Raw genomic sequence first — 18422 nt, 5'->3', positions numbered from 1 at the left:
GGGCACCTAGGGCGCTGTTGCAACTATAAAGTACATATTAGGCTGAAGATGCAGCCTGGAAATATATACAGTTTTATAGTGTTTAGGTCAGTTACCTTGTGGGTCAGTATTACTGGTGTCCTCTTTAATTGGAATCATTATTTTCCCAAGGAGAACAGAGAGAGGAAAAGCAGGCTTTGGGGAAATACCTTCCCCTGCTTTGAATTAGCAGCTGGGATGCTATGTATGCAGTGAGGTGCTAGTGGATATTTTCAGAAGAGATTAATTTTAAAAGGAAAAGGCATACACTTTGACCAAGCTTGCTCACTAGCAAAGAACAACTGCAGAACCACATTACAGAGGCACTATTTACAATGCAATGGAACTCGACATTTTTAAACTACTTTGAATTCCTTTTTCACTGAAACTGCTTGATAGATTTACATCAAGTTACTCCTCAGCCAGCCCAACAAAAGCCTCATCTTGATATCATTTATATGTATGTACAAATGTGCCACCATGATGTAACGTGTTATGGAATTCGATGGTGGATGAGAATTCCATGACCCGTCTGTCATTTCTACTCTGAAACCCGGGACCTTCCTGGCCATGAGGAATTGATAAGTTCCTTCTTCACTTTTCTGATCCCTCAAAAGCACAAGTGTGTGGCATGGACCTGTCGTTCTCTTTGAAGTCAGAACATTGAAGGTGTTTTGTGCTGAAGACAGGAGAGGCGTCTGTGAAGGAGAGCTGGATGCTGTCCCTGGCATCGGCCATATTGCTTCTGGGCTCCTGGAGGAGTCAGAAAAGGGAGAATCCCAGCCCCCAAGCTCAGGGTGGCAGTGGGGAGGAGGGAGTCCTGGCTGCACCTCTCTGGACTTCAGGGAACTTTCTTCTGAAAGAGGCCACCGGATTTGTGGGCATTTCCCTCCTGCACTTTCCGCTTCTCTCCTGACCTGGATGCTGCTCCCTCAAAGGGGTTAGGTTCAGGGTAGCCCCAGGCAGCTTGTGCTCCAATGATGGGCGATTCTTCTGCAGAGCTGGGGCCACCTGGTGACCTGGGCTGTGGTGATGGTGGAGGCTCCACAGCCTTCCCCGGGGCTCCCCTGTGAGAAGCTGCTGTCACCAGGCAGCCCTGCGTAGCCCACTCTCATTCCGGGGGCAGGGTGTAGGCCTGTTTTTTTTTCAGAAGAGAGCCAGACACTTCCCAAAGCTGATGGCTTCCTTGGCCCCAGGAAAGGGGTGGCTCCTCTTCATCCTCAATCTTTAGGGATCTTCTCCATGCTCCAAGCAAAGGCCACCCAGAGCTATGGCTAAGGATGAAGCTGCAGGGATATGGGAGACAGAGGCAGAGGTGCGGGCAAGGACACAGGGTCCCAGGTCTTGTGTGTTACCACCAAGGGCTCTGGACAGGGCTCTGGGATGGGAGGAGGAGACCCAGAAACCACTTGGTGAGATGACAAGGAAGAGGCAAGACCTAGACTTCCACGAAGCAGATAGCTCCCAGGCTCCGCAGCAGAGACTGCAACACAGCACCGAGCAGCTCCTGGAGACGGGGCAGCTGGCCTTGCCGGCCACATCTGCAGAGACAGGGGACCAAGCAGCCTTGCAGACCAAGAGCATGAGCTTTGAGGTAGGATTGTCGGGCCTGCTGAGTGGAGGGGGGGTACCTGCATGGCTCCGGCAGGCAGTTACTCAGAAAGCAGGCGCGGTGTCTGAACAGGAAGGCAGAACCAAGGACGCACAGTTGGTGCCGGTGAATGGGGCGAGTTTTATAAAAATCCAGTCCAGCAAATTGACAAGTCACTTCTCAGCCTCAGAAATAAAATGCTTGACAAAATATATTCTTTTTAAAAGGAGAGAGAAATGTTACTACCAGGTGGAGCTGGAGGTGGCAGGTGACTGGGAAGATGAGAGGAGGGAGGAGAGGAAGGGTTCCCTGGGAACAAGAGCCTGGCAGGCTCAAAACCCCTGCCATGAGCTGTCTCTGAGAGGTGTGGATGAATCAATGTGGATCTCAAGGGAGAAGCCTGGTGTTTCCAGAGTCCCGCCCTGGCAGGTCAGACTCGGCACACCCAGTCTCACAGTGGGAAGCTGGGAGACAAGGTACCTGATACTGCCCTTCTATTTCCTGCCTTCCCCAGAGATCCCGCCCACCGCATCAGGGCAGAGCCATCCCGGCCTGCCACAGGGGCCACTTGTGTTCATGATGCTTTCATAATGACATAGGGTGGACTGACTAGAACAGGCTTTCCCAGGGTCTCCCATTTTAAATGCTTATGAGTTTGAGAGTGGTTCAGCTCAGAAGAGCAATCTGGATGCATTTTCAGTTAACTTCTTGGGCTGCCAGTTTCAGAAAGGAGCCATCACCAGGCGAAGACCTATGACATAGTTGTTAAAATTCTTGTGTTTTCACGTGGATTTAAGAACTAAGAACTGAGTGAATTAATTTTAGGAGACTGTCATGCCTGTGCGTGTGTGTGAGAGAGAGAGAGAGGGAGAAGGAGGGAGGGAAAGAGAGCGAAAGAGGGAAGAAAGAGGCAGGGATGGAGGAAAGTAAGAGAGAGAAGGAGGAAAGGAAGAAAGAGAGAGCAAAGGAGGGAGGGAAGGAGAGAGAGAAGAGGAAAGAAAGAGAAGGAGGGAGGGAGAAGAAATGAAGGATGGAGGAAGAGAGAGAGAGAGAACACAATTGGCTGATTAATAAAGGAAGCCATTTTAAAAGGTTCTCAACACTTCAGTGAGAGAGGCAAAAGTCAAGCATGAATGATTAATGTCCCTTTCTATCAAGCCTGCATTGGGTCTGCAAGTGGCAGGTGCTACTAAAGACTCTAGGACCAAGAAGCTAGAAGATAACTTTCTCAGCATGATGAGAATCTGCAATCTCGGGACTCTGAGGGGGCAAGATCCCCGCGGAGGGCCAACACCCGGGGCGTGGGACTACAGCGCAGCTCCTGACTGCTGCTCTCAGGAGGCCAGTCTCAAAGTCTACCTTCCTCTCCCTCCAAAAAAAGACAAGCTTTGAAAACAGATGGCAGGAAACATAGACATGAAGCCCGAATGCTGACTCCCTTGAGAAAGGTCCTTCTTGGGGAGTGTTCGTAATGTCTGGGTGGAATAAGGGTGACACACGTACCTTCCTTTGCCACTGACAGTGGCAGCTGTGAGCATGGCCCGTGGACCCATTCCCTGCGTCCCCAAGAAAATGTGTTTCTATGACACTCCACGCTGCCAGGTTGCACCCATGATTTGCATATCCTGCTTTTGTGGGTTATTTGAGCTTAGTGAGAATGGTGGGCGCTTTGCCTGTGAATGTCACTGTCACAGGCGCAGTGCCGAGCTGGAGCGGGGCTAATTGCCTGACAGCTTTGGCCGCCCCAGGTTAGTCGGCACTTCCAATCCTGTGTGCAGGGTGACCTGGAAAAGAAGACAGGGGAAGTGAGGGTGGGAGAGGCTGCCGCAGGGACCCTGAGGGCTCCGACGGCACCGCAGACACCGGCAGGATCCCCTGCTGGCTCCAGGGCCATCCATGCAATAGCTCAGGGCTGCTGTGGACTGCTGAATATTATGTCCCCCAGTATTCCTAATTAAAGGCTATGTTGGTTTGCACCTCTTTCCTCATAATAAGAATCACCCAGCTGACTGGTTCCTCATTTTGCCAGAGCTGCCACAGCTGGGCAAAGTAGACGCCATCACAGGAGCACGGCTCTCATGCACTGGCTCCCGTGGTTACATATTTGTGTCTACTTTCTAGCCATGACCTTCTTTCCTTTCCTATTAAGCCCATTCTATTAACTGTGAGGAATTATAGCCAACCTCTTATTTTTTGGATTAAAAAAACTTATCTGTTCATTGGTAGAGATGGTGTCTTGCTCATTCCCCAGGCTGGTCTCAAACTTCTGGGCTCAAGCGATTCTCCTGCCATGGCCTCCCAAAGTACTGGAGTTACAGGCGTGAGCCACCATGCCAGGCCAAGCCTATCTTTTTTTTTTTGAGACGAAGTCTCGCTCTATCACCCAGGCTGGAGTGCAGTGGTGCGATCTCGGCTCACTGGAAGCTCTGCCTCCCGGGTTCATGCCATTCTCCTACCTCAGCCTCCTGAGTAGCTGGGGCTATAGGCACCCGCCACCATGCCCAGCTATTTTTTTTTTTTTTTTGTATTTTTAGTAGAGACAGGGTTTCACCGTGTTAGCCAGGATGGTCTCAATCTCCTGACCTCGTGATCCGCCTGCCTTGGCCTCCCAAAGTGCTGGGATTACAGGCGTAAGCCACCGCGCCTGGCCATAAGCCTACCTTTTAGGTTGCCACAAATCCCTTTTGCAAATGAGTAGAGGATCGAATCGATCAATCAGTGATTGATGTAGACTCCTCAATATTCAGGGCCACAAAACAGGACCTTGCCTCCCCGCACTCCAACTCCCCATCCCAAGGGGAGGAGGACTCTACTAAGACGAAGGATGGCACCTCCGTGTTTCTCCCTTCCTCACACCCTCCTGGGCTCTCATTCTTGTCTCTCTCTGTTTCAGGCCTCCTGAGCTACCAGCACTCCCCAGGGACTGAGCTCAGTCCTGAGGTCTGCATCTCCGGAAGCTGCCACCATAGGGCCCCTGGGTGTCCCAAGTGAACAGGTTAGAATGGAACGCCTCCAGGAAATATCCAAGGCAGGCCAGTTGATAAGCTCTGTCTGGGAAGTCTCTGTGGTCAGCTTCTTTATGGCCCACTCTGCCCAAGGGCACTGCAGAGACCTGTGGCAAACAGTTGGGAGCAGCCAGACCAGGTCCGGCCCTGGGGAGGTGTGTACCTGCACGTTGCGGTTGAGGCTGAGGGCTGGCATGAAGACCCCGTCCACGTGGCTGAAGGCTGTGGGGCCCTGCTGCTGCCCGTTGATGAAGAAGGTGAGAGTGTGCTTATTCAGGTCCAGCAGCACGCCTACGGTGGCCCCCTTGCACACGCCACCTTCCGTCCTGGGAAGAGAGTCCCCAGGAAGACCATCACCACACCCAGCCTGGGATGTAGGTGATAACTCAGGAGAATTATTTACTTATTTAGAGACACGGTCTCACTCTGTCACCCAGACTGGAGTGCAGTGACGTCATCTCGGTGCACAACAGCCTCGCCCTCCCAGGCTCAGGAGATCCTCCCACCTCAGCCTCCCGAGTAGCTGGGACTACAGGCTCATGACACGAGACCCAGCTAATTTTGTTTGTGTTTTTTGTAGAGATAGGAGTCTCACTATGTTACCCAGGCTGGTCTTGAACTCCTAGGCTCAAGCGATCTTCCCATTTTGGACTTCCGAAGTGCTGGGATTACAGGCATGAGCCACCGTACCTGGCCAAGAAAATTATATATAGGATGCTGGGAACAACCTCACTTAAACATAGTCCTCAAGGTGGTGGTGGGGTGCTCTCCTGGGCACATGAGCCTTCTCTCACAGTGGACACACCTTGTTAACAGGCCATGATGAAGACTCCTCTAGAGGAACACCTCCAGGCTGTTCAACCCCCTCTTTCTGTCAGCATCTGGGATCTGCACACTAGAAAATTCGGGTTTTGATGAGAAGGTCCCATTTGAAACTGTGGAGCATGGAGAATGGGTAAGAAAGGCACCTTTTCCTCCCAAAGAAAATAACTGACTTGGTGCCCTTTTCTGTTTTAGGCAAGTGAGGATGCTGAGGTCGATGAAGATGTGGACATCCAGGACTTCAGGAAATTTTGAAAGGCCCCTACTCTACATTGGCTTATCTTCCCAGAAACATCCTAGGGTCCCTCAAAAAGCAGCATATGGCAGGGAGAAGGGTGCTGAAGTTGAAATCAAGTCCTGTGTTGCAGTCACCATCCCTCAGGTGACCAATAGCGGAACGTTGAGAATGTCCATTGTGCTCTTGATCAGTGTTGGCAACGTCATACTTCATAGGTGGTAAGAATTCACATCCACTCGGTGGAAGTGAATCTATAATAAAAGTAAGGAACATGCTCCCAAGGGGGGCTTGGCTGACCACGTCTTCTCCCATGGGCCAAATCCTGCAGACTCTCCTTCCCTTCCTTGAGGTGGTTTTTTGTTTTAGAGTGGCTGTTTCTCCCTGTGGCCCAGGCAGTGGTGCAATCATGGCTCACTGTTGCCTGGAACCCTTGGGCTCAACGGATCCTCCCACCTCAGCCTCCCGAATAGCTGGGACTGAAATGCCTAACCTTGTTTTTACTCTAACTCGTTACTTTGAATTTTGTCCTGCTTGTCTCTTTAATCACCTAGCCTTGCTTCTCATGTAAATAAGACTCTCTCTAGCTGCGAAGGCCGGACAAACTCACACACACACTCCAATTGATCTTTTAATTTACAAGACACTAAAGGCTCCTCACCTAACCCCCTTCTGCAAGGAGTTGGCCTGGGTAAACAGATCTTCAGCATTTCAAAAGAGCCCAATTAACTGATAAGGTACTAACACCAACAATGTATGAAGTTCTTAGGATTTTTCTCTAAGAGATAACAACATAAAACCTTGACTTCGTGTCCGGCATAGACCTTATATCTAATTATAATGAAAGATTTAGAACCTTGCACCTGGTACCGTTGCTCTTCTTGTAACTATTTGTCTTTTAAGTTGTTTATCTCTCTGTAACTATTTTGCTTCTTTTGATTCTTGCATGTTTTCACTTCTGTAGAATTATTGCATTTGAGTCCCCCTCCCCTTCCTAAACCTAGGTATAAAAGTTAATCGAGCCCCTTCCTCGTGGCCGAGAGAATTTTGAGCATTAGCTGTCTCTTTGGCCACCAGCTTAATAAAGGACTCTTAACTCGTCTCAAAGTGTAGCGTTTCCTTAACTCGCCTAGGTACAACAGGACTACAGGCACACACCATGCCCGGCTAATTTTTAAATTATTTTATAGAGACGAGGGCCTCACTATGTTGCCCAGGCTGGTCTTGGACTCCTGGGCTCAAGGGATCCTCCTGCCTCAGCCTCCTGAGTAGCTGAGACCACAGACTTGAGCCACCGCGCCCGCTCAGGGCCGAGGTCTTAGCCTTAACCTTAGCAGCGCCACTCTGCTAAGTAAACCATGTTTGTCCTTCCAGATTGGGAATGAGTTGATCTGCTGGACGCTGCTGGTAGGGCAGAGGGAAGGCGAGCAGCGAGGATTCACGACAGGAAGTCCCGAGGAGGACTTGGTGGGCGGCCCAGACAGGTGTTTCCGGAGAGGGCAGGGTTTCCCCCGGGGGTGCCCGGGGCGGGATCCGGCAGGTGGGAGAAGGGAACTAAAACCGCACTGTTGATGCTATTTGGACACCGACCACCGGGTGGCGGTAGTGACCCATGGGAGGTGCAGGAATGAGTCCAACCTAAGCAAAGCCTCAGGCCCAGTCAGCTCTGGGGTCCAACTTCCCGGCTGCCTTGGCTTCCTCCCAGATAGCGCTTACCCTACCCGATCCACATCCGAGGGTGGGAGGACATGCAGACAGGGGCAGATTCTCTCTACCTTCTCGTGGCCTCACTTCCCTTCTGCTTTTCTTACTGAGGTGGCACCAAGGGGATGTCAAAGACAGCAAAGGCCCAAGAAGTGCTCGGCAGCCCTTGGGAGGGGTGTGGTGGCCAATGGCCAGGAGAGCTGGGGAGTCTGCACCACACAAACCAAGGCTGGGGTCCTGGGCTCAACCCTGACAGTATCAACTAGCCGAGTGGCCTGAGCCGTTGTCTGACCTTCCTAAGCCCAGGCTTTTTAATATATATATATTAAACAAACAAACAAACAAAAAATGTATATATATATATATATTTTTTTTGGTAGAGAGGAGGGTCTCACTATATTGCCCAGGCTGGTCTTGAACTCCTGGGCGAAAGTGATCCTCCTGCCTCGGCCTCCCAAGTAGCTGGAACTACAGGTACACAGCACCATGCCTGGCTAATTTTTAAAATTACTATTATTTACAGAGACAGGGTCTCACTAAGTTGCCCAGGCTGGTCTCAAACACCTGGGCTCAAGCAATCCTTCTGCCTCGGCCTCCTTAAGTGCTGGAATTGCAGGTGCAAGCCACCATTCCAGCCTAAGCCCCAGTTTTATAATCTGTAAAATGGCAACAATAATAGTACTTTTGCAAGGATTAAATGAGCTCAGATACATCGAGTGCTTCCTACAGCATTGAGCACAAGTAAGGGCTTGATAAATGCTTCTTGTTATTACTCCTGCCAGCAAACAGGGTATCTGGGTGCCAGTTTGGTTTAAGCAAGCAGAGACGGAGCTGATGGGCCTGGACTTGGCCCCTCTGTGGGTGGGAGGGAGAGTGGCCAGCCTGCAGTGTCCGGGCAGAGGCACAGAGCTGCCAGCCTCTTCCCCAGGACTCAGGAGAGAAGGGGCCCTGCCTACAAGCAAAGAGGCAAGCAGACGGGGTCCTGAGGGCCCTCAGGCAAGTCCCTGGCCCAGATTAGACGTGGCTTCCCTGAGAAAGAAGAAGCTGGTCCTTCCTCTGCAGGAAGGTGCCCCAGGGGCTGTTATAGGAGCTGCAGTTGGGCCCAGAGCACTGAGAGCCTCCGGGTCAATTTTGCCTGGGGCTGGGGCCCAGCGAAGTCAAGGTCAGCTCTTGAAGTTCCTCACCCCTTCCTGCTGGGGAGATGGCCCTTAGCAGACCAGGAGCAAGGCTCCATAGCAAGGAGGTGGCTTCAGGTGGCTGCAACTTGCAACTCTCCATTTCTGGCCTTGGGGATTCTTCACCCCCACGTCCATCCCCACATGCTGGCCAGGTGTGAGCACAAAATCCCTGGGAGAGGAGAAAGAGTACAGAGCTATGGTGCAGGGGTGTCGGGGGGGCACTGCCTTCTTTGTGTCTGAGGAGAGAGACCAAGGCACCCTAGAGAAGCCCAGGCCTCAGGGGCAGCCCTGGAGGACCCATCCCCGTCTGCCCTCCTAACAGAGGTCCCAGTAGTTTCACAGGCCAGGACCTGAGTCTCCTGTGTCCATGCTGGTGACCCTACTCCCAGGGCCAGTCTCAGGGCAAAGCCACAGCTGTGGGCACCCTTGGCAGACTCGTTAGTAGTGAGCACCCCAGCCATGCCCTCTGCTACTGCCCTGTCAAGGGCCCGGCCCTGCCGAGGCTCAAGCCCACATGAGACTAGGGCAGTGGCCAGGATCACTGCAGGCAAGTTAGTGGCAATGACCTGGTCACAGCTGTGAGGACACCAGCCCCAGTGGTGCCCATTAACACACTGCAGTGACTCAAGCTTGGGTTGACAGTTGAAAAGGAAAGTGAAGCCGGACCAGAAAGAAAACTACGAGCTCCATATCCCAGCAGAGGACCACCATGTGGCCCACTGGGTAACTTGGGAGACCCATCTGTGCGGGTGCTGTGAGAGTCACCACAACATACCCTCATCTGGGCTGCAGGCCAGTTCTATATGGGCGGAGTCAAGGCCTCCTAGAAAATGGAGACCAAAGTGGCTGAAAATACCTCCTCTCAATTCCTGCTGGCTTTGGGGACAGCAGAAGGGACACTGGTCTTCAGGACCCTCATTCCCAAACAACCTGTGTCCACGGGAGGCAGGATGGGGCCCAATCGCACCTGTTGGTGTGGGAGTTGCAATGCATGAACCAGCTGCGGTTGTTGTCCACATACATGGCCCAGGCCTTGTCATCCTTGCCCAGCATCATGTCCTTGACCACGCTGGCCCTGGCCACCCCGAAGGCGGGGTCTGGGTGGTTGTCGTACCGGTCCACGTGCAGCTCCCAGTAGTGCACGCCCTTGGAGAATGCAGCTGTGCCCAGCACCACCCGGTCATCATAGCTGCTGCAGGTGGCCGTCTGGTTGTCATTGGATAAAATGATGTCCCGATGCCCAGAGTTGGGGTCAAATGTGAACCAGGCCACTAAAAAGGAAGGAGGTGAGAGGAGCAGGGTCAGGGGATGGAATTTGCTAGTAGTTTCTAACCGGCTCAGAGACACAAACACATTCGCTTCTGTTAGAAAGTCGGCACCCAGAAGTGAAGGGTCTTTCCTGTATGATTACCACACACGTGCACACACACACAAACGTACACACATGCACACACTCCCTGCTCTGCGTTCATCCAAGTTGCCAGCCCTACTAGCCTGGCCTTGCCAAGGGTTTTCAGGACTCGAAGCCTCAAATCTAGATGCATTTCCTGGTCTTGGTTTCTAAAACCCTTCCAAACGCTCACAGTTAGAAGTACAGGAGGAAATAGCCTGGGAGCAGTGGTCCACGCCTGTAATCCCAGCACTTTGGGAAGCCGAGGTGGGTGGATTACCTCAGGTCAGGGGTTTGAGAGCAGCCTGGCCAACATGGTGAAACTCCGTCTCTACTAAAAATACAAAAATTCGTGGCCGGGCATGGTGGTTCACACCTGTAATCCCAGCACTTTGGGAGGCTGAGGCGGGAGGATCACGAGGTCAGGAGATCAAGACCATCCTGGCTAACACAGTGAAACCCTGTCTCTACTAAAAATACAAAAAAATTAGCCGGGCGTGGTGGCAGGTGCCTGTAGTCCCAGCTACTCAGGAGGCTGAGGCAGGAGAAAGGTGTGAACCTGGGAGGCAGAGCTTGCAGTGAGCCATGATCACGCCACTGCACTCCAGCTTGGGTGACAGATCAAGACTCCGTCTCAAAAAAAAAAAAAAAAAAATTGCTGGACATGGTGGTGGGCGCCTATAGTCCCAGCTACTTGGGAGGCTGAGGCAGGACAATCACTTGAACAGGTTGGCAGAGGTTGCAGTGAGCCAAGATTGTGCCATTGCACTCCAGTGTGGGCAACAGAGTGGGACTTCATCTCAAAAGAAAAAAAAAAAAGTACAGGAGGAAATATTTATTGATGAGCCACCTAGTGGGTGGGAGATTTGAGACACAGAGAGGTGAAGCGATGTGGCCAAAATCACAAAGCTCAATTCTCCATTTTGCAGCCCATCAGGTGGTGCCCCCTTTTGCTCCCCAACCCCCCAGGTTGTCAGAAGTGAGGCCCTTACTCTAAAGTCATGACCACAATGCACAGGGCAAGGTCCGCTCATCTCTGGGCAGGCAGGAGAGTCTAGAGGCAGAAGCTAGCGAGCTCTCCTCTAGGGGTGTACAAAGTGACTCTGCAGGTGGCATCATTTTCAGAAAAGTGTCCCTGGCTGGGCCTTTTGACACCAGCATCTGCTCATGCTCCTACTCCTCCCTGCCTCTAGGAGACCATCCAGCTGTGGCAGTCAGAGGATGTGTGGACTAAATGATAACAATGAATGCAGGATTTGCCCTCTTCTTGGAGGCAGTGGGGAGCTGGAAACTGCCTCTGCAGCCTGGGCTGGGCCGCGCCTGGGGGAGCAGAACTCTCTTTGGAATGTGATTCCTATTTCTCTCATTGCTCCCTGCTAAGAACTCAGATGATCAAAATTCCACTGAATTAATATCAACATGCTGTTGTTGCCCAAGACCTAAAAGGCTGCAGGCAGGTGTATAAACCACTGGATGTGAGCTCTGATGCTGGGGATTAAAGGGCACTTTTCCTCTGTGAGAAAGACTCAAATGTAGGGACTGGTGTGGGCCCACTGCATCTATTGTGGAGTTTTCTTGTCTGGGACTGTCCTACTCACTCCTCGGCCCTTGAGAAGTGGGAGAAGTTTAGCCTCCCTTAGCTACTTCACATTTAGTCCAGCACAATGGGGTAAATGAATGTTTCTTTCGTGGCTTGTGGGCCACGTGGGTGCAGCAAGAAGCTGTGTGTGCAGAGCAGGGTGAGGCGTATGCACCTCAACCGGCCCCTCCGGCCCTGCACTTCCTCCCTCCCCCATCTTCAGCAGCTCATCCTTTCCCCTGGTCCACGGGATGAAATGTGGGTTGGCCCTAGGAGTCAATCTTTGTCCTTTGGGAGCCCGCTTGTGGTCCCAGAAGGGCATGCCCTTGGAGAACCCAGCTGTGCCCAGCACCACCCCCCACCCCTACCCCGTCATCATAGCTGCCGCAAGTGGCTGTCTGGTTGTCACTGGATAAAATGATGAATCTGTTCTTCCCACTAAGAGATCCCGATGCTCACCATCGGACGTCTGCAGGACGACAGTTTTACTGTAAGGCCCGACACCAGAAGAGTTGAAAGCTTTGACTCGGGCGTTGTAGGTGCTGTTGAAGTGAAGACCGTCGATGGTACACAAAGTCTCCTTACCGACGTACACTTCCTGAAAGAGAGCAATGCTGCTCACCAGGCTCCTCTAGCATTTGGAAAACTCCTCTTAGCAAATGGCTTCTGGAAACACATTGACATTAAAAGTGCTATTGCCAGGTGTAGTCCCAGCTACTCAGGAGGCTGAGGTGGGAGCATCGCTTGAGTCCAGCCTGGACAACATTGCAGGGCCCCATTTCTAAACAATTTTCGTTTTTATTTTTTTGAGGGACAGAGTCTTGCTCTGTTGCCAGGCTGGAGTGGAGTGGCGTGATCTCGGCTTACCAAAACCTCCGCCTCCCGAGTTCAAGTGATTCTCCTGCGTCAGCCTCCCAAGTAGCTGGAACTACAAGCATGCACCACCATGCCCAGCTAATTTATATATATATATATATATTAGTAGAGATGGGGTTTCCCTATTTGTTGGCCAGACTGGTCTCGAACTCTTGACCTCAGGTGATCCTCCTGCCTTGGCCTCCCAAAGTGCTGGGATTACAGGTGTGAGCAACCATGCCCAGCCAAAAAATTAAAAAAAAAAATTCTTACCAAATAGAAGTTATTAAAAAGGGAAATTACATTCAGTCATGGCTGGCTCACAGAACTTGACCAACTTGGGCATGAGTGCCTTACTACTGGCTGCCCGGCCCGTCTGCCTGTGAGGCGGTGAGGCGTGATGGGGTCCTGGTGAGGCAGGCTTCCCGGGTCTGCAGCCAGCCAGGATACTGACCAGGAACATCCTGACTCTGCCAAGGTCTACCTGGTCAACAAGACTATTGAGCCATGGGCACATCCACTCCTTTGTCTCCTCCCACCCCTGAGGCTGGCATCTTCCACTCCTTAGCCCTCCTGGAGCTGCTGTTTTCTGGTCTTTCCAAAGGGTGAGACATTTCTGCATGTGGCCCCAAAGATACTTTTCTTTTCTTTCTTTTCTTTTTCTTTTTTTTGAGACAGAGTCTTACTCTGTCACCCAGGCTGGAGTGCAGTGGTGTAATCTTGACTTACTACAATCTCTGCCTTCCAAGTTCAAGTGATCCTTGTGCCTCAGCCTCCAGAGTAGCTAGAACAACAGGCATCCGCCACCATGCCCGGGTAATTTTTGTATTTTAAGTAGAGATGGGGTTTCACCATGTTGACCAGGCTGGTCTCAAACTCCTGATCTCAAGTGATCCATCCGCCTTGGCCTCCCAAAGTGCTGGGATTACAGATGTGAGCCACCGTGCCTGGCCCCCAAAGATACTTTTCTAAAGATTGATCTTGTTCTCCATTCGCTTCAAAGTTACCTTTGTCCTATTCAACCCCGCAAATGCATAGCCTTTTGCCTCTCCCATGTCATTATTTTCTGCTAATTAAATAATGTGGTCTAAGATCACAGCTAATCCATATAGGAGCCACAGCTCAAGTCCAGGTCTGTCTGCATGCAACATCCACACTTTTCCCACTGTAAGACCCTCTTCCTTATAAACCCTAGCCCTTAGGTCTAGCTTTTGTTAGTAGCCATGTCTCAAAGAGGAGGGACCATTTTTAAGCTCTGTGGCTGCTTCTTTTAATATTTCCAAACAGCCTTTTCTTTCTTCCCATTTCAAAAATACTGGCTCTCCTCTTGGTTTTGGGTGGACGAGCTCTTTCAGTTCTTGGCTGATTTGCACAACAGGAGTGACTGGGGTCTGCACTCAGTGACCTGGCTCAAGCTATCTCATCTTACCTCCCTAATTGGCCCATATTCACATGGGACTCAGTAATTCTCAAGGAAGTGCTGCAATTATTTCCGTAATTCTTACATTCCTGTATTTTTCAAACACAAAGTAAAACGACACATATGTACATCTCTTTGAGGGAAACTAAGGGAATGTTGACCTTCGGCAAGGTTTGTTAAATGGGTGCAACTTCCCAGGAGAAGAGATGCGAGTGTTGTTATGATTGCAGTGGTTTGCTGGAATGAGTGTTTATTTAATCTTCTCTGGGCTAGGAACCAGGTGATCTGAGAAGGCCCAGAGTTTGTGCTCCCTGGCATTCATGTCCGCCTGAACGTCACGGAGTGAAATCTCGAGGTAGTGCTCTATTAGGGCTAGGTTGGGGTGGAGTCCTGCTCCAGGGTTTCTAGCAGATGGGGAGTAGAAGATGCATTTCTGGCTCACTAAGAACCTTTATTGCCCCCATGATAGTCTATCAGCAGGGACATGACTGCAGAATGTTGTCCCGATTCAACAACCATTTATTCAGCATCTTCTATATGCCCAGCACCTTGCCAGGTATATGAGGGTCAGACAGTGCTTCCTCGTCTCCAGAAATGATACCTCCCAAGACAAGACAGAGCCGGGTGAAATAATTAGAGGATGAGACAAGACAAGGTGTGATAAAACCCGTTGAGGGAATGTGTTGCTGTGTGAGGGGCTGGGGGTAAACGGGAAAGGAGGTGGGTGCAGGAAACACCTTCTCTGAGTTCTCCTTCAGCCCCACGCTGTGTCAGTCCTCCCAGACCTAGCCCTTGGGAGGGAAGCCCCATCTCCGCCAGCCTTCTTTATCCTTTTGGCCAGTGTCCCCTCAGGATGGCAACACAATGTCCCCGTGGGCTGAACCAGAGTCTGGGGCAGTGGGAGCCACTCCTGCCTCTGCGTTGGTACCCTCAATCCCCGCCAAATAAGCAGCAAGGCCTCACCCGGAACTGTCCCCCGGCACCGTCGTCCAGTTCCAGGATGTAGCCGTCCACGGGGCTGTGGGTGAAGGGTGGCATCCTCCAGGCCAGCGTGACGCTGTTGTTACGGGTGCAGCATTTCTCCAGCTGCAGTAGGGGGACGGGTGGCACTGCGAGGGGGACATGCATGAGTTAGCGCAGGAAGCCCTCCGAGGGCCCCAGCCCGGTCCCCCACCCCATCCCATCCCAGGGGTCCTGGCCCCCAGAGGACAGCCAGGCTAAATTCCCTCCCTGGCCACCCTGTAGTCACTCCCAGACGCCCAGGAGTCAGTCTCCAGGTGGGCTGGGGATGAAGCTAAGCACAGGTGACCTGCACTTCTCAAACCTAGGGGTTGTCCTTCCTGGAATCTCAGGGGGCTGTGGCAGATGGCCCCACCCCTCTGAGCCTATGGCCCTAAGGAAGGATGTCCTCTTTCCCATCTGCCCACTGAGAACCACTGGTTTTGACTCAGACTCGTGAGGAACGCATCAACAGTTCCAACAGAGTTCAGGCTCCCTGTGCGTGGCACAAGTCCCTAGGGATCCTCTCTGCAGGGCCCACAGCTAAGTGGCAGCCAGCCTGCAGCTCATGCCTGGAACTGGGAAGGTGAGGGGAGATGCCTTTAAACCTTTGGCTGGAAGCATTTAAAAGGTCAGGGGACAAGATCCAGGCAACAGAAGCAAGTCTCAAGTATTGGACAGTCAACCTAAAGAACTAAGGATTTGAATCAGTTGTATCAGAAGTCCTATTAAGGTGAGAGCGGGAGAAGTTTACAAATTTTCTAGCTCTATTCAGGCTCAAGAGATTTTAGAAATCGATAGAGTCCACTTTGACCTTTTTTTTTATTTTTAAGGGAAAATTGAAACACTGGTTTTGTTAAAAGTACATATTTCAATTTGGTTCCAAGAATTTGGGCACGGGACCGGCTGAGCACAGACTGACTCCCAGCCTCAGTTAACGAGCCGGTAGGAGTCCCCGCTCCATCCCCTGGGCCCTGCTGCTCTGCTCTCCCGCTTCCTCTCTGAACGCTGACCAGCCAGTGACCCCATCCAGTCCAGTTACCCCTGACCAGTCCAGTGACCACATCCAGCTAGGAGCAGCATCTGGAGTGGCCCTAAGCCCCCCCTCCACACCCCCACTTTCCAAGGGGACCTCTCTCTTCCACTGCAGCTCCTCCACTCTGCCAGGCTCCTCCTGCTTCTCAGCACTGCGTGTCATTTACACCTGGGGCAAATGGCCTTTCCAGACCTTCCTGCAGGTGCAAGCTGTGTGGCAGTGAGCATGGCAATGTGAGAGAGACTTCCTTCTTTAGTTTAAAATGGCCACAAATTATGCAGGTAAGGACTTCCTGAGTTCACAGATTCTGCAAGTGTGGCCCTCAGTCCACAAAAACCAAAGAGCTTTACCTCCCCTCCCTTGACATCTGTGGAGGGGCAGCATGCAGAGTAGGACTCTGGTTCTGGCCAGCATTTGCTGATTTCATAATGGGGCAAGTTATACAAACTTTACTTAACCCTCTAGGGTCTCTGAACCCACCTTGCTCATTCTGCTCTCACCTCTGACCTTCTTGCTCTTGGGACAGAGAAAACTGATTCTTGCCTCAGGGACTTTGGACTTGCTATCCCTCTGCTGCCTGCAAAACTCTTCGCCTAGATTCTTCTCCCTCCTTCTCCTCCTCCTCCTCCTCCACCACCACCACCACCACTACTGCCTCCACCTCCTCCTCCTCCGCCACCACCTCCTCCTTCTCCACTACCCCCCTCCTCCTCTACCTCCTCCTCCTCCACTATCTCAGCCACCACCTCCTCCTCCACTATCTCAGCCACCACCTCCTCCTCTTCCACCTCCTCCTCCACTACCTCCTCCTCCTCCGCTACCTCTTCCTCCTCCATCTCCACTCCTCCACCTCCTCCATCTCCTCCTCCACCATTACCTCCTCCTCCTCCTCCACTATCTCAGCCACCACCTCCTCCTCTTCCACCTCCTCCTCCTCCACTATGTCCTCCTCCTCCACCACCACCACCACCACTACTGCCTCCACCTCCTCCTCCTCCGCCACCACCTCCTCCTTCTCCACTACCCCCCTCCTCCTCTACCTCCTCCTCCTCCACTATCTCAGCCACCACCTCCTCCTCTTCCACCTCCTCCTCCACTACCTCCTCCTCCTCCGCTATCTCTTCCTCCTCCATCTCCACTCCTCCACCTCCTCCATCTCCTCCTCCACCATTACCTCCTCCTCCTCCTCCACTATCTCAGCCACCACCTCCTCCTCTTCCACCTCCTCCTACCACTACCTCCTCCTCCGCTACCTCTTCCTCCTCCTCCATCTCCTCCTCCACCATTACCTCCTCCTCCTCCTCCATTAGCTCAGCCACCACCTCCTCCTCTTCCACCTCCTCCTCCTCCACTATGTCCTCCTCCTCCACTACCCCCTCCTCCTCCTCTACTACCTCCTTCTCCTCCACTATCTCAGCCACCACTTCCTCCTCTTCCACCTCCTCCTCCACTACCTCCTCCTTCTCCGCTACCTCTTCCTCCTCCTCCTCCATCTCCTCCTCCTCCTCCATTATCTCAGCCACCACCTCCTCCTTTTCCACCTCCTCCTCCTCCTCCATCTCCTCCTCCATGACTACCTCCTCCACCTCCTCCTCCTCCATCTCCTCCTCCTCCTCCATCTCCTCCTCCATGACTACCTCCTCCACCTCCTCCTCCTCTGCCACCACTTCCTCCTCCTCACCTCAGATCTCACCCCATGGCATCTACTGCTGGCCCTTCCTCTGATTCCTCTTCATAGCACCTGCCACCATCCAACATTCTATTATACATTTGTTTAGTGTCTATTTCCTTCTCGAGAGCATAAGCCCAATCTTGTGAGTTGGTAGACTTGTTCAACCACATCTTGAGCATGTGGAATAGTGCCTGGCACATGGTAGACACTTTCCAAGTACTTCTGAATGAACAAATGATTGTTGTTGAACAAATGATTGTCTTTTTCACAAATGGGAAGCCTCAGATTCTGACTGGTGCTTCTCACCCCAGCTCACATGGCTGTCAGGGGCTGAGCTGGGACTTGAACCTAGGTCCGTGACTCTGGCATTCCTACTCTCCCACCCTGCCACACTCCGTGCATCACAGGTCTCCCTATGGCACTGAGCTGCCCCCTCAGACTGCATGCCTCTTTTGAAAGGAGCACTGACTGAACTGGGGCCAACCGCGGCTCACCCCTACATTTCATCTGAATGAAGTCCAGCTGGTGGATGGCCTGCAGCAGCGGCTCGCTGTCCAAAGTCAGATCAAACTCCGCAGACACTTTCGGCTCCAGGGCGCCTTTGACCCACTGCTCCTGAGACACCTGGACGCGCTTGATCAGAGCATCTGAGATCTTAAAGGGGAGCAAAGAGTTTAAGGTTTTGCTTTGCAAAGGAAAAATTGTGCAGCCAGGGGTGAGGAAGAGGTAGGGGCTTTGTCTCTACGGGACTCAGAGACAGAAAAGGGTTGTGCTCTGGAGCCATGGCAGAGATTAAAAGACTCCTGTCCACCCAGCACAGGCTGTCTAAAAATGCATTGAAATATTGTTTCAATTGTATTTCATAATCACATGAAATGAAAAGAAGCACTTGAAGCTTAAAGAGATTGTAGCAAACAC

General features: G+C 52.0%; 1 protein-coding gene across 4 annotated transcripts in view; it reads right to left on the bottom strand.

Annotated features, from left to right (window-relative positions):
- Positions 1-457: 457 nt before the first annotated feature.
- Positions 458-18422, bottom strand: part of TRIM67 (tripartite motif containing 67) — a 55777-nt gene continuing 37812 nt past the window's right edge. The window contains exons 5-10 of one of the 4 annotated variants that reach the window (XM_004028574.5): positions 17999-18158; positions 14761-14906; positions 11982-12120; positions 9521-9824; positions 4778-4940; positions 458-3393 (exon numbers count right to left, since the gene is read on the bottom strand). In XM_004028574.5, coding sequence (XP_004028623.1) covers positions 3328-3393; positions 4778-4940; positions 9521-9824; positions 11982-12120; positions 14761-14906; positions 17999-18158 — 978 coding nt within the window. In that variant the 3' untranslated portion in view covers positions 458-3327. Of the gene's footprint in view, positions 3394-4490; positions 4941-9520; positions 9825-11981; positions 12121-14760; positions 14907-17998; positions 18159-18422 lie in introns of those variants that run through there. The other 3 variants (XM_055373165.2, XM_055373145.2, XM_055373152.2) reach the window with 3 other exon arrangements.

The sequence above is a fragment of the Gorilla gorilla genome, chromosome 1, assembly GCF_029281585.2.
Source record: "Gorilla gorilla gorilla isolate KB3781 chromosome 1, NHGRI_mGorGor1-v2.1_pri, whole genome shotgun sequence".
Lineage (NCBI taxonomy): Eukaryota > Metazoa > Chordata > Mammalia > Primates > Hominidae > Gorilla > Gorilla gorilla.
Note: the sequence above shows the minus strand (reverse complement) of the source record. Positions and strands in the feature narration are given on the sequence as shown.